Consider the following 14,201-nt stretch of genomic DNA (forward strand, 5'->3'; position numbering starts at 1 on the left):
GATAAATCGCTATCCAGCGGATAAATATTAGGGAAACTAAGTGTGTTATCCACTGGATAGAGATTTATCAAGTGGATAGCGCCATCCATTTTTTGAACATCTGGGGCCAGATCAAATAGACCAAATGAAAGCTTTGGGAACCTCCTGTTTTCTTTTAAGTATCTTAAAATAAATAATTAAATAAATAAGGTTTATTTATACTGGAAAGCGCACTTAGCATATCCAGCTAGTTTACAGGCACTCCACTCAACTACTTGATACAAATTTATAATTCAAATGTAACATAACAGGATTAAGAACCCCAAAAGACAGGAGGCGACCAGTTGGATTTAGGACACCGAAAACAAATCTAGCAAGTGGCCAGCGCGGGACTCGAACCCGGGACCGCCGGATTGAAAGTCCGAAGTGCTGACCAAGCTGCCTATTTTTCGTCCACGTCTTGAAATCTTAACGGGAGGATAGTACCATTGTAGCCAAAATCACTTTACTTGACAATAAAAAATTACTTTTAAATAATGAATATATAAATTTCATACATCAGAACCGCGAAATGAGGAAATAAATGTAAAGATCATCCCTCACAAGTTGTGTCTTCCACTGCGACGATCTTTGCGTTAATAACTAAAAAATATATTTTATCTTAACATGACTGTCAGTAGGAAAAGCAACCAGCAATTAACAGCAATGATACAACAAAACAGCCTGCGAGTAATTATAACTTATTACGGAACAAAATCGTCTACGTTTTCCCTACTGCTGATGATTATGTCTACTTACCTCGGAAATGTCGTAAGGTCTAACAGGTGTGGACGGTACAGACTTAGCAGATGGTAGGTGCCAGAGACGCGGCTGGCTAAAGAAGCCGATAAAATGACCCGTATCTCGATACCACACTCTATAAGGACAGAAAAAGGTGATCAGAGAAAACTTGTGCAGTCGCAATTCCGTGTAGAAAAGACAAAAAAAGTAAAATAAAGTTTTCGGGGGTGTCTATTTTTTGAGAATACGCGAAGAAAACCTTAAGTTAACCTCGTCCTCGTGGTCGACATCCACGTCCTGGAATCTTAAAGTCCCTTCCCTTTGCTGTCAACCGCGCCAAGTTTTAACCCTTTAAGCCCCAAGATCCACATACAAATTCTCCAGACTGATCTAAATACATTTCTTTTAAGAACAGTTGAGAGAATTTGGTTTAAGATCAAAGCGTTTTCCCATTGGTGATCAATTTAGTAATTCTCATAACCTTTACTCCTGATGATCTGCTGATGCTGTTAGGAGAAAATTGATGTTGGTCACTCTTGGGACCTAAAGGGTAAAGTTGGATAACCGAAAATATCCAGACGCCTGAATCATCGCAGTGGCTCCAATAATATCCTGACCACAAAATTTGTTTAAGCGGGCAATCTGGTTAAAAGCATTATTTTTCGTTGATAACCACCCTTTTTCTTAAATATCTAGCCAAAATTTCATTCAATCAAAAAATGACTCAACTAAGTTGGAGTCCCTAATTCAATCATTTTTTGAGAATTTTTGGATGTTTTTTTCGAATGTTTTTAATGTAAAAAATTAGGGGGCGGGGATGTTTAAAATTTTGGAAAAATTGGAAAATATCGGATTTGGGGGTTGTTAAAAATTAAAATATGAAGTGAATAAGTGGTGACAAGGAGTACCAGATAGTCCACCACCAGCAACGAGGTGCCTCTGATCCCATTAGTGGACTAACTGGTTTATGTGTATATCTTTTCTACCCCAATTTATTTGCTTCCCAAATCAACCTCATTTTCCCCAAAAAAACAACCGTAACGCCCCCTTAATACGACCAATGAAACAGTACCTTTACTGACTATTTTGACAACAATTCAAATAAATAATTTTACAGTCTACTAGTTACCTAACAGAACAGTCGGTTGATGCAGACACGATGACGCCAGAGCTTTGCACGTGTTCCAGTCCCACAACTCGCGTGAGATGTCCCCTCCAACAAACAACCTGCTTAATGACATTCTGCAAAAAGGGATAAAATCCATAAAAACCGATCATTTCACCAAATAATAATAATAATAATAATAAAAAACAGTATTACGACCTTGGCTATGACAAGTATCCTGTAGTTTATAGTGGTAAAACTAGTAGAATGGTAGTATTATAGCAGACGCCACCAACTGAAGAGACTGGTATGGTAACTGACATTGAACCGTGCAGCCAGAGAGGACGCTGTCGAGCGTATCTTGACCAGAGCGCAAATCGATAGTCTCCCGAGACGGGCTGATCCTTGCTTCTCACTTGTATGATAACAGGTGAAACCACTTGGTGGGAACATGGTTACGTGAAAAACAGGAATGAATTTGTTGAATGAAAAGCATTTGTTGAGTCCATGGGGACTAAGGGTGCCGCTTTGAAAGATAAGTTTTTTATCTATAGATTAGAGAGATTAAGATTCACGTTTACCGCAAACGGCAAACGTCAAACTCGAGTTGAGAATTTCCCAGAATAGAAAATAAGGAGATAAAAACAGTCCCGAACGATTCCTATGATTAAAACCGGCATAAACTACTTATTTTTGTGTAGAAGCAATAAAGTTTAAACGGAAAATAAGGGGAAAACTTGGTCACCTGGTACAAATTCGTCACGTCTACCGTTTGGCGTAAACGTGCATCTTAATCTCTCTATTTTTGCAGTTTTCCGTATTACATTGGTGAAGAGAGACTGGAAACCGAAGAATGCCATGTTTTGTTGCAATGATTAGCCAGATTAAAATGGCGAGCTTCTGATTTGATGTGTCTTTGTCGTTCCTTTCAACATCTCGAAGATGTTCTCGGAAAAAATTGGCTAGTTTTCGCCGGCCTGTTTCGCCTATGGGGTATTACATGGCGTACAAGTGATGCATTCTACCAACACACTACCAGGCTATATTCATCGAAAAAGGGATAGAAATTAAGTCTCTTCGGCACCAAGCGAACTGATCGTACTAAGGTGGAGTTAGTGGTAAAGAAAGAAAATTAATCTCGCTGGTATTGATTTTCAAATGCGCTTTCTTTTTCGTTCCCTCTATACTATCCCTGAGGAAATATATAACACTAGCCTGGACAAAAAGTTGCGTATTAACTGGTAAGCCGGAGACGAAATGGTGTTAAATACCGTGGGATCTCTCCTTGTTTCTTCCTTGTTGCCCTCGTGTTCTTCTTCTTTATGTTCCTCTCCGTTACTCTCCGTTGGAGGGTGAAGAAGAAAGCTCCCCACCTCCCACACGGTGATGTAACCCTCTAAATACAGGTCAGTAAAAGAACAAGACTTAGAGTCATGGATGTATATGTTACAGGTCAAAATTAAATTCAGGTTAAAATTTTTTAACCTAGGTTGACTCTCAATTTCCTTTGTCTCCTAGCCCTGATTATTCATGAATTAGGGCTAGGAGACAAAAAAGACTGAGAATCAACCTAGGTTAAAAATTTTTAACCTGAATATAATTTTGACCTGTAACATATACATCGAGTTTCCACTCGGTAAATCCAAGGTTATTGGTTGTTTACCATTTACATGGGCAAACAGATCGGTTCACGATTTTTTCTTTTAATTCATAAATTTATTAAACTAAAGAAAAAAGCGTACAGTTAATACAACCAGGGTACATACAATAGTTAAATAAGCAAGGCATGTAATTAACAAAAAAAGAAAAAAAAAACTAAAGAAAGCGTGCAATAAATATAGCCAGGGAGCATACAATAGTAAAACAAGCAAGGTATATAAAAGAAAAAACACCAACAAAAAAAACACACACAAGTCAAAACCCATATCAGAAATGCACAAAGCGGTCCACTTGTTTCTCTATTTCGAGTGGTTTTTCGGTTTTAATAGCAATTTCTCTTTCACACTGAATTTTAATTTCCCGAAGAACAATGAAAACATCTAGTCTTGGGTTCTCAGACTTGTTTCTAGCAAGATGGATGTAGTACCGTGCTATTAGAAGATAATGATTGAAAGCGCGAAAGCGTGTTGATTCGGGTTTGTAACCGTAAAGAATTTCTCTAGCACTGAGTGTTATGTTTTCAGAACGATAAGGGTTTGGGAAAACGGGTGAGAAAATTTCAGGGCTGGTAAATCTCATTCTGGAGCTGTGTTTCCCATTTGCGCAAATCAGTTCCTTTTACTGAAAAAAGAGCCGCCAAAGCCTGAAACTTGGTTTGAACAAATGAAACACGACTTTCCGTTTGGAACACTCCTTCCGGGAAAACAGTCTCCCTTTTCAGATGTTCCGTAACTCCAGGGAATTGTCCTCTGAAAACGACACGAAAAGCTGTGTTCCAATTACTTTTCAAACGGTTTTTCCGGAAAATTTTTGTAAATGATAAACAACCAAGAGGTCGCTAATCTCACAAGTTTTTTTTAAAATTTTTTCTTTGTTCTTTCAAACAAACAAACATGAAGCATAGGACATATATGAAAACCGCTCTTACTTGCATCTCCACTGATAACAAAATTACAGTCCGCATCTGTGCACATGGAAGTTACTGCTGATGCCTGTCGCCTGGTAATCGCTCGCACCTCAGATAACAGAGTTCCCTACAAATAAATGCCATAAAAATCCGCCTTAATAAATGATCTCAACTTCAGCGTGCGTATCATGTATTTACGAGATGGTAGGGCCACTTAACTAGGGGACAATAATCGAAGTAGACGAAAAACTGTTACTTGCTAAATCACGCGAGTTTTTCTAGCAAATCGACCAGTTTATAACAAGAATAGGTTTCGCATTTAGCCTTATTTTGAAAGTGGGTTCAAATCCCGGCTTTGACGCCATACTGTGGGTTGAGTTTGTTGTTGGTTCTCTCCCTTGGTCCGAGAGGTTTTCTCGGGGTAATACGGTTTCCCCTCCAAAAAGCTCCAAAAAAACTAAAACTTACAAATTCCAATTCAGTCTGTAACACACGGACACGTTTAAGCGAGTTCCTACGAATTCCTAAGTGCTTTGTAGTAAAGAAATTACAATTACAGTTACAGTGGGGGTCGGGGCAGGGGTTAGATCTCTCGAATAGCGTATTCAGTGCACTGGGTACCAGAAGAATTTAGGGACAGTCTAGGGACGAGACTGTTCCAACTCACCGATAAATTCCAGAAGCGTAAAAAGCCATCATGGTGAGAAGAAACCAAAGCAGGCTCACTGACTTGTAAAAACTCTCCAATAATGGTTTCCTTATTCTCGTCACTTTCCTCTCCCTCTTGCTCATCCTCATTAATAACTTTATCTTCACCTTTCTCCGCGTCTTCTTGCACCTCCTCTGATCGTGCCTCGCCTTCTTCTTTATCTACGCTGTCTTCATCTGTTTGCTTTTGGTTTTCGTGAACGTATTCTTCTCCTTCAATTTCAGCTTGTTCACCCTGACTGACATTCACATCTTCTGTATTAAAGCTAACGTGAGCTACTTCGCGGCTCGAGTCTACAAATTTAACGTTACTGAAAGAAGAAAAAAATACCATAATGTTCATTCAACTGATCCAACATATTAGACCGACTTCATCCTACAATGTTATTGGATAAACTGCTCTCTCCTCCGCAGAGGCTGCTCCCGCTGGGTATCCCAACACTAATAACAATGATCGAAAAATACTAAGCGCGGGGGACGATGGGAAGAGGGAACAGGCCAGGGCCTCGCTTTATCTCTTTTCCCTTCCCATCGTCTCCCACGCGCTTTCTTTTTCCCTCTCCCCAGCCTTCCTACGACACAAAGAGGCCTCTGCGGAGGAGAGAGGATAATTAGGCTAGACAACCAGCCTTAGAACTCATGCGCGGGCGAGCACATCGAGCTAGTGAACGAACGAAAAGGAAAAAAAAAGATGGCAAGTACTTGAAGGAAACTACAGAGGAGACAGCTTCACCCCGGTCTCCTCTCGGGTCGTTTGTTTTTTCAATGTCGACGTACCTGCCCGGTATAATACTGACTCAACTTACAGGAAAAAGATTACTTCCTGTCTGAGGCAACAAGTCTAGGTTTGTGTTTCTCTTCGAACGCAAGCAAAACCTGCAGGTTAGCTTCCAAGTTTGTGTTACCAGATCAGCAGTGACGTGCATGGAAAATATATCCTTAATGGAAGGAATGTCCAGGAAATATATTTTTTATAATACCGTAGCAGTGGGATTTTACTTGAGTAATTCGAAGAAGTGCTTAAGGAAGAGCGTCTAGAACATGGCACTGTCTTCTTTATCAGTCATAGTGCTTGCAGTAAGGGCCGGGACACGGATACTTTTATAAAAAACTTCATAGATGTTTAACTCTACGCCTGCTAATTACCTATAGTGACAGCCCTCATATCAGCTAAGAAACTCTCTGATAAGGATTAACACAGCGTAAGAAAATCGCGGTTAGTTTGGAGATATTAGAGACCTTAAGTATCAGGTTTTTCATGGAAAACCGCAAACCGCAAACCTGAGAATGTCATGTGACAACGGCCTTGCAGTCGCGTTTGCAGTTTGCAGTTTTACGTTTGAACGGCAGGAAGGGCTTCCAGCGGTACGTGACTAACGGCAAGGTTTTTGGCCACTAAAAATCGAAGTGGCTTTCTATATCCGTCTGTGATGTGCTAATTAGATTTTGAACTTGAATCAACGAACCGTTCATCTTTTATGGGCGATAAAAGTGATGCACTTCGACTTGACGAAAAACACTAAACAATGAACGCCCTGCTAAAATTTGAAATCCCGGCACCGTGAAACTGCAAATCCGTAACCGCCAATGCAGTTTGCGATTTGCCATGGAAAACCTGATGCTAAAGGTCTCTATTAAAGAGAGTCCCGTTGACAGCAAACGGCAAACACTTGTCATTTACAGTTCATTACCTTTTTGCCACAACTCGCTCTTGGCGATTACCGTATTTGCGCCAATATGCGTTGCTTAAGCGTGTGTCACCCTAACAGCTTAAACTTTCACGTTTCGGTATATCTGATAATGAATTATTGTACCCTTTGCCGTAAATGATGGGTTTCCTGACCCGATGAACCAAATAAAGGCATCTATACACCAGCTGCTCATCCTGGTGATGGCGCTTGTATTTGCTACTGTTCGCACTTGCAGATTTTGGCGGAACACACCTGAAGCAAAAGAACCGATAAATCCATTAATCCAGTTTTGTACTCAAGCTAGTAAACAGCGTATAGAGTGCAGAGCTGCCAAAATAACGACGGGTCAACGTAAAATGTCCGGCCAAGATGACCATTTGCCCGGACAAACTAAAGGTTCGCCGGCAAGTCTATCAAAACTCTTTTCTATACAGTGCTTTTTTTTTTCTTCTGAAATCAAAGAAAGCAACAAGAACGATAATGACGATAGACTCCCCTCTGTAGTTCATATATACTGTATACATAATTAGAATACCGTAGGGCGATTTTCTCTGTCTCCAGGTTCCATATTATAACCGATCCACTTGTGGTACCCGCGAAGAGTAAAGGAGACATATGCTCCAAACACGTCACGTCACAGTGAGAGAGGGCATACTCCTGAAATGGAAGAAACAAAACACAATCGAAAATCAGCGATGACGGCAAATGGGGAAACTCGACCAACTGGGTTCACAGACCATCGACTCGACTTTATCAAGAAGAAAATACACCAACAAACGACCATACAAACAGGACTCTTCCTGTTGCCTAAATTCTTTAACCCTTTAAGTCCCAGTATCAACATAAAAATTCTCCAGACTGATCTCCATACATTTCGTTAATGAATTACTTAGAAGAATTTGATAAAAGATCAAAGCAGTTTTCCTTTGGTGATCATTGTATTAATTCTCACACTTTTTCTCTAAATAATGCATTGATATCGTTAGGAGAAAATTGATGTTGGTCAATATTGGAACTTCAAGTGTTAAGGTACGGTAAAACGGGCACCAAAAACGCGCGACCTGTTTTGCGAAATTGCTGCAAAATGAGTTGACTGCGATGTTGCGCGTTTTATCACCCACGTTCAAACCTGTCTTGCAACAAATGAGGCTGCTGCAAGCTGTGAAAAGTTGTTGCAGAAAGTTGGGTGTAGTTTACTTTTTGGGACAAACTCTGTGCATGTTGCTAGTTTTACCGGCCCGAAGAAGCAGTAGCGAGAAGTTGACAAAACATTAAGCAAATTCATCTTGTGTGATCATGTCCTTAATTCTCATGACCACTCTGTTTTACAAAGCATTGATATTACATGGAGAAATTTGATGCTGATCACTCTTAGGGCTTAAAGGGTTAAAAGTGGGTGGTTTTCACTCGTTTTGTAGCAATGCTGCAGAGAAAGTTGCACGTTTTTGTTGCCCGTTTCACCGAAGCTTTAAATGAGTTGAGATCCCTTTTTAGCAACTCGCTTATCTTTTTGTCCTTACCTCATTACTTGATTTGACCTCCTGGGTTTCTCCAATTGAGGGAAGGGGAGCTCGTGACACGAAAGGGGCTTGTTCATCTTAATACAAAAAACAAAACCACAAAAAAATATATCAATTAAAAACAACATCATCAACAACAACAAAAACAGAAGGTATACAGTGCTAGTCAACAAAGTTGGAGCCCCGAATATGCCCCCTCCCAGACTTCCATTGAATGCCACCCACCCCCCCCCCCCCCCTCCTGCCCCCTCCAGGAGCGCAATTGGGTTTCCAAATACTTATGCGCTGGATAGTGATTTCTCCGGTGGACGGCGCTATCCAACGTTTGAACAACCGGGGCAGACTCCACTACTGACTTAAGGAGTGAATAGGGTTGGTTGATCAAATTCGTACAAGTTAAGAGAAACGAAAAATTGCTGAAAGCGAATAAGCAATCTTATATGCAGCATTTTCGCTATAGTATGTGTCAAGAACAAAATCATTACCTTTGTCCTTGTAGATTGGCACAGGCGGGACGAAAAGATCCGATAAAACCTTAAGTTCAATGAGTGTTTGTACATCGGCAGGGTCCTGTGACGGATAACAATTACATAGCCATATCAGACAAGAATTTCTTCTCACTTAATACAAACTTACCATTTACTGGGTTGTTAACGAAGTCACGATTAAACTGGCAGAGTGTTGTATCTACATGCTTTTGTTTTGCTTTTTTTAATATCAAGACGAGAGTGCGAATACGACTTTGCAAACCAACTTCTTATTTCCTTATTTGCTAGTATCAGAGGGAAGAGCAAGATGTCTTAGCACAGAACCACAGGGTACCCATATTAAGCATTGACGCATGTAAATATTTAACGATACAACGCTACAGCAAACAATAGAGCGGTTTTCATTTGAGTGTCGAAAAGTACTTGGTTTTACACTTTCTACACGATGCGATTGGCTTAAAAGATTCGCGCCACCTTTTCATCCAATCAGAAGTAAAACCAAAGCCAATTGTGACGCGCTCGCATGCATTTTCCCGCGCTTTGCGTCAGCCACATGTAATTACTTCGAGTTTTGATTGGTTCAATGTATTGTCTGTGTCCTATGTGATTGGCCAGAGTAATTACTTTGGTTTTGGTTTTACGACACTCAAACGAAAACCACTCTAACTCCAATACATTTACTATAAACTTACACAAGCAAAATGGTTACACATTCAGATTGTGTGACCACCGTGTGACAAAACCAGCCCGAGTTTTTAAAGTTTTACTTGCACTTTATCTGGTGCTCATACACGGGCAGATTTAAAGAACGCTATAATTATCAATAACCTACCTCCATGATTCTAATCTTCTTCCCCCACGATGAAACCAGCAGACACCTCTTGCCATACATCGTGTGATAGACCAGACCTGTTATAGTGTCCTCATGCCGCTTCTTTGTCTGTTCATCCGGGAACTTCTTGTAAAGTTGACCACTGCCAAAATCCCACACTTTTATAGAACCTGGAAATTCAATGTAGAAAGTGTTTTCTGTACGAGCTCATATCAAACGCTAAGATGGATTTCCGCTGTGGCTTAATTTCTACATGCGGACGCACGAAAAATTTACATGCGTAAATAAAACAGAGGCAATGTATTAATGGCTACGCGTAAACGTAAAAGTTGAGGGAGGTTCAACTTTTACGTTTACAAGTGATCTTCCATACATTGCCTATATTTTATTTACGCACGAACAAATTATGCCACAGCGGAAATCCACCTTAAGGGTAGAGCTTTATGCATTTTGCGGGTTCAGTTTTTCACACCTTTGTGCTATTTTTTTTTTTTTTTTTTCAATTCTTCGTCTACGTTCTTCATATAAATTAACAAAAAAGCAAGCATTACGAACAGTTCGGCAGCAAAGTCATCGTATTGCTCTCCCACCTAAATCTTAAAAGGGAGCTACCCAGGAAAAACGCCACAAACGATAAACGGCTAGCTGACGTTTGACACTGCTGCCAGCAAAGCCTCTCAATCGCTTGGTCAATTTTGATGTACTCGAGAATGACTCTGCGTGAATCGAGTAAGATCACTGTTGAGCATGTGCTGCATGTTGCTAGGAAACAGTTTCGAACCCAGGCCTAACAGCCGTGCGCTTGGTCCAACGGGCTCAGTAATGACCATCGGTTTGTCAATAAACGGATTCTCATACGCGAAAAACCAGTTTGACGAGAGGAAACAAGATTGACTTGTTCAGAGGTTTGGGCTTCGGCGACTTCAAAGGTTTGACACGATTCAGGCAGAGCCTCCTTTTCTCCTCCTCCATCACTAAGAAGAAGACAAGAGGAGGTTCTACTCTTAAGGTGACCTTTGACTGCGGCTTGTTATAAACGGATCATTTTACGTTTCTGTGAAACTGCCCACCTACCCCTCCCCCTTGCGTCTAAGTCAAAGGTATATAATTGTGCCTATAGAGAAAAGTTTCATACAGGGACTTTGAATGAAGAGGAATTATAATTATAATCAACATGCCTGTTCCGTAAAGGATCTAATAGACGCCCGGGCTGTTTATTTAATTTTAGGAATCCAAGAGGCTAGGGGACGTTTAATGGATACGTGGCGTTTTTGCAACAAGCTCAACAAAATATCCAGTCCATCCATTGATACTTCTAGGCCGTCCAGAGATCCACATCGCTCTTTCAGATCTCAACTTCGACGTCAGAATCCTCATTCAGGATCATTGTACTGTAATTCTTTGCCTATCCTTTCCTTGAACTTCACTACTGAACAAGATGCAATGCGCAAACCTTTGTTAATCAAGGCAAGAAACTGACTAAATTGAATGATTTTGCTCCTTTTTGATTTGTCTTAGTATTTTGGGGTAAGCGAGGTGTTTATTTGACAGGGGGCCTTTATTTGAGAGGGGTGTCAATTACAACATTTACGGCAATTTATTTCCACAACTGAACGACAGCTCAACCGCGTAGGTTGATCGTATAAGTGCGAGAATTACATCCACATAAATAAGATAACATATAACGTCATCATATTATCACTGAGCCTAACCATTGTAAGCCCCCGTTGCTAGTCTGTAGCCTGAGCTGTCAACTGTCATGGCTGTTATCTCTGTAGACGGACCATGGGCGTCTGTCACCTGATACACAAACTGACCTGTCTCCATCTCCCATACCTGCAGAACAATCAACAACACAATAATACAATAATCAATAAATACAGGAAACAAACTTCAATTGCTCTTGTGCACTAGTTAAGTGAATTACTGGTCGGAAAAAAGAAAACACACAGACAAAGTAAATAAACGCTTGTCATAGGCGTACATTGCGCTATGTGATACTGTCGGTGACATGACATTTTATAAGCTGAGAGTAAATATGACTACTCCTGTTCCCAATTCATCTAAGAAGCAAATTAATCTATACAAGGAGCCGATCATTTAAATTGAGTAATACTAGCGAATTTTAACATCAACGGCCAGTTCTATAGCTTTTTTTGGATCCGCCTCTTTAGTAGCTATACATGTATGGCGGTAGTGCCTTTTATAACGGAGGTCTAAAAAACATGCCCGGTTGCTATTACCATTACACTAAACAAGTCCAACGTAACGGCTGGATAGATCGGGCAATTTCCTTGCGATCCTTATGCCGGACACGGTAACTATAGGGCGGGCCCATCTGATGTGAAGGAGTTCCCCCCAAGAAAGGTTTCTGGTAACTCTCGTTCAAAAAATCGCTTATATTGAAAGGAAGTCAAGCAGTTTTTGAAACAATAGCGATTTTTCAACGACCACTCGCCACTATTTCATATGCCCAATTAAAAATAGCAGCAAAAATGGCGGCAAAAAAGCCAGAGTTGTAAAGTACAACTAAGACGACGCTCGCTGTTTATGCACCTGTATTTCTTAAATCACAAACCAGGGCTACTACTTATTTGTCTTCATAGACCTTGTTTAAAGACTCGTCAGTTCTAGCTACGGCTTTGGTTTGTTAAATCACAAGGATCAACGACACGCTCGCCGTTTACGAAGAAGTGTACGTGTTACATTATTTACAATAAGTTACCTAAAAGCCAAAAACTAAATAATCTAAGAAGACTTTTCTCGCAAAGCTCACGACACGTCGACATGAAAAGTATGGCACGAAGCGCCGCACATTAAAAAACAAAATCGTCTCATTATTTCACTTTCTAAAGATCCATTCACTCAAAAAACGTTAAAAACCAATATATAGTTAAACACTCCATGACGCTTTTTCAAGAAGCATGAGCGTGCAGGTGCAATTGTCAAAATGTTCTCCATAAATGCCCACATTAGCACTGGCGTTCTTTTGTTGATGAGCAGCTACCTTAAATGCTGATCCATCGTATTTTTTAGATTGTAAGCCGGGTTAGGACTTTATTTGTGAAACAATAAACTTCAGGCATAACGGCATAATACGTGGGCTGTTAAGAACTATGAATAAAAGCCCTTTGCATAATAACGTTTGAATAAATGCCGGGACATTGACTTGAGAAAATATGATAGCTGGATAAAAAAATCCTTAACAACAAGAATTACTCCGCACTCATACACCCGCAGTGTATTAATGAAAACAGCTCATGCACATCCGAATACTCAACTAACAAAGCGTAACTTAAAATACGCGAGAAGACCTATTTTGAAGGATGAAACTGCATCAGCTGATTAAAAGCTTGTTGAACAAGTTCGAGTGCGGGAAGTGGGGAAGTGGCAAGTAGCGAGCGACGCAAAGTAAAAACTACTATTGATGCTACATCCACGGAATAGAACTTTAAACGAAAGCTATTTCAACACAGTGGGCTTTGCAATTAATAGAAGATGTTTTGGCAGGTGCAATGAAAATTCCATTGATAAAATTGCAGATTAGAGCTTTCTATTTTGTGTATCGAACTTATTTGCTGTCATAATTGGATTCGTTAATTTAAAACACTCATCCTTATCAAGAACCTGCTCACTTTTCCCCGATGGCCAACGACAACTATACTGAAAATACACCACTGAAAGCGTATGAAGGACTCTTTTGCTCTGCTGATTTAATTCAAGGGATACACAGCCAACTGGTATTTCTTTCAGGGCTGAACATTCTCTTCTGTTTCACTGCTTTCTTTGGAAATGCCGTGATCTTAGTGGCTCTTCACAAGGAAAATTCCCTTTATGCGCCGTCCAAACTACTGCTGCGTTGCCTCGCTACAACTGATCTCTTCGTTGGCCTAATCGTGGAGCCTCTTGAAGTCACTTTCTGGATATCTTTGGTACATCATGAACGATCCAGCATATGTCGTTACGCGTTAGCTGTAGGTGCTATTACTGGCTATACTTTGTGTTTAGTGTCTTTGTTTACATCGACTGCAATAGCCGTGGAAAGGCTTCTCGCCCTTTCGCTGGGACTCAGATACAGACAAGTTGTGACTTTCACAAGAACTCGTATAAGCATAACTGCTATCTGGATTGTGTCCATTTTTGGTTCAACAGGGTATCTCTGGAGTCATCCTATCTCCGAATGGTACGGTTATATCGCTATGGGACTGTGTCTAATCGTCTCCAGTTTTTCGTACACAAAAATTTTCATTACTTTGCACCATCGTCGGTATCAACTACACGCGCAACACATTCCCGCAAACCCGAGTCATTTGAATCCGATCAATATAGCGCGGTACAAAAAGGCTGTATCAAGTGCGCTGTGGTTTCAGTTGACATTAGTTGCCTGTTATCTACCTTACATAATAACGGGCGCCTTCTTGACTGAAAGAGGATTAACACCATCTGGTTTCATCGCCAATGAATTTGCTTTGACTTTACTCTACGCAAACTCGTCACTGAACCCAATACTTTATTGCTGGAAGATCAGAGAA

The 14,201-nt window shown here is 40.4% G+C and overlaps 1 protein-coding gene across 6 annotated transcripts in view; it reads right to left on the reverse strand.

The window, feature by feature from the left end:
• Positions 1-14,201, reverse strand: part of LOC140944274 (WD repeat-containing protein 64-like) — a 45,748-nt gene that overhangs the window by 13,184 nt on the left and 18,363 nt on the right. For all 6 annotated transcript variants that reach the window (XM_073393416.1, XM_073393414.1, XM_073393411.1 and 3 more), the window contains 11 exons: positions 11,382-11,505; positions 9,670-9,839; positions 8,835-8,919; positions 8,350-8,426; positions 7,365-7,486; positions 6,953-7,081; positions 5,098-5,449; positions 4,452-4,557; positions 3,136-3,260; positions 1,889-2,001; positions 778-895 (listed from right to left, as the gene is read on the reverse strand). In XM_073393416.1, coding sequence (XP_073249517.1) covers positions 778-895; positions 1,889-2,001; positions 3,136-3,260; positions 4,452-4,557; positions 5,098-5,449; positions 6,953-7,081; positions 7,365-7,486; positions 8,350-8,426; positions 8,835-8,919; positions 9,670-9,839; positions 11,382-11,505 — 1,521 coding nt within the window. The remainder of the gene's footprint in view (positions 1-777; positions 896-1,888; positions 2,002-3,135; positions 3,261-4,451; positions 4,558-5,097; positions 5,450-6,952; positions 7,082-7,364; positions 7,487-8,349; positions 8,427-8,834; positions 8,920-9,669; positions 9,840-11,381; positions 11,506-14,201) is intronic.

Source organism: Porites lutea, chromosome 7 (genome assembly GCF_958299795.1).
Source record: "Porites lutea chromosome 7, jaPorLute2.1, whole genome shotgun sequence".
Taxonomy (NCBI): Eukaryota; Metazoa; Cnidaria; class Anthozoa; order Scleractinia; family Poritidae; genus Porites; species Porites lutea.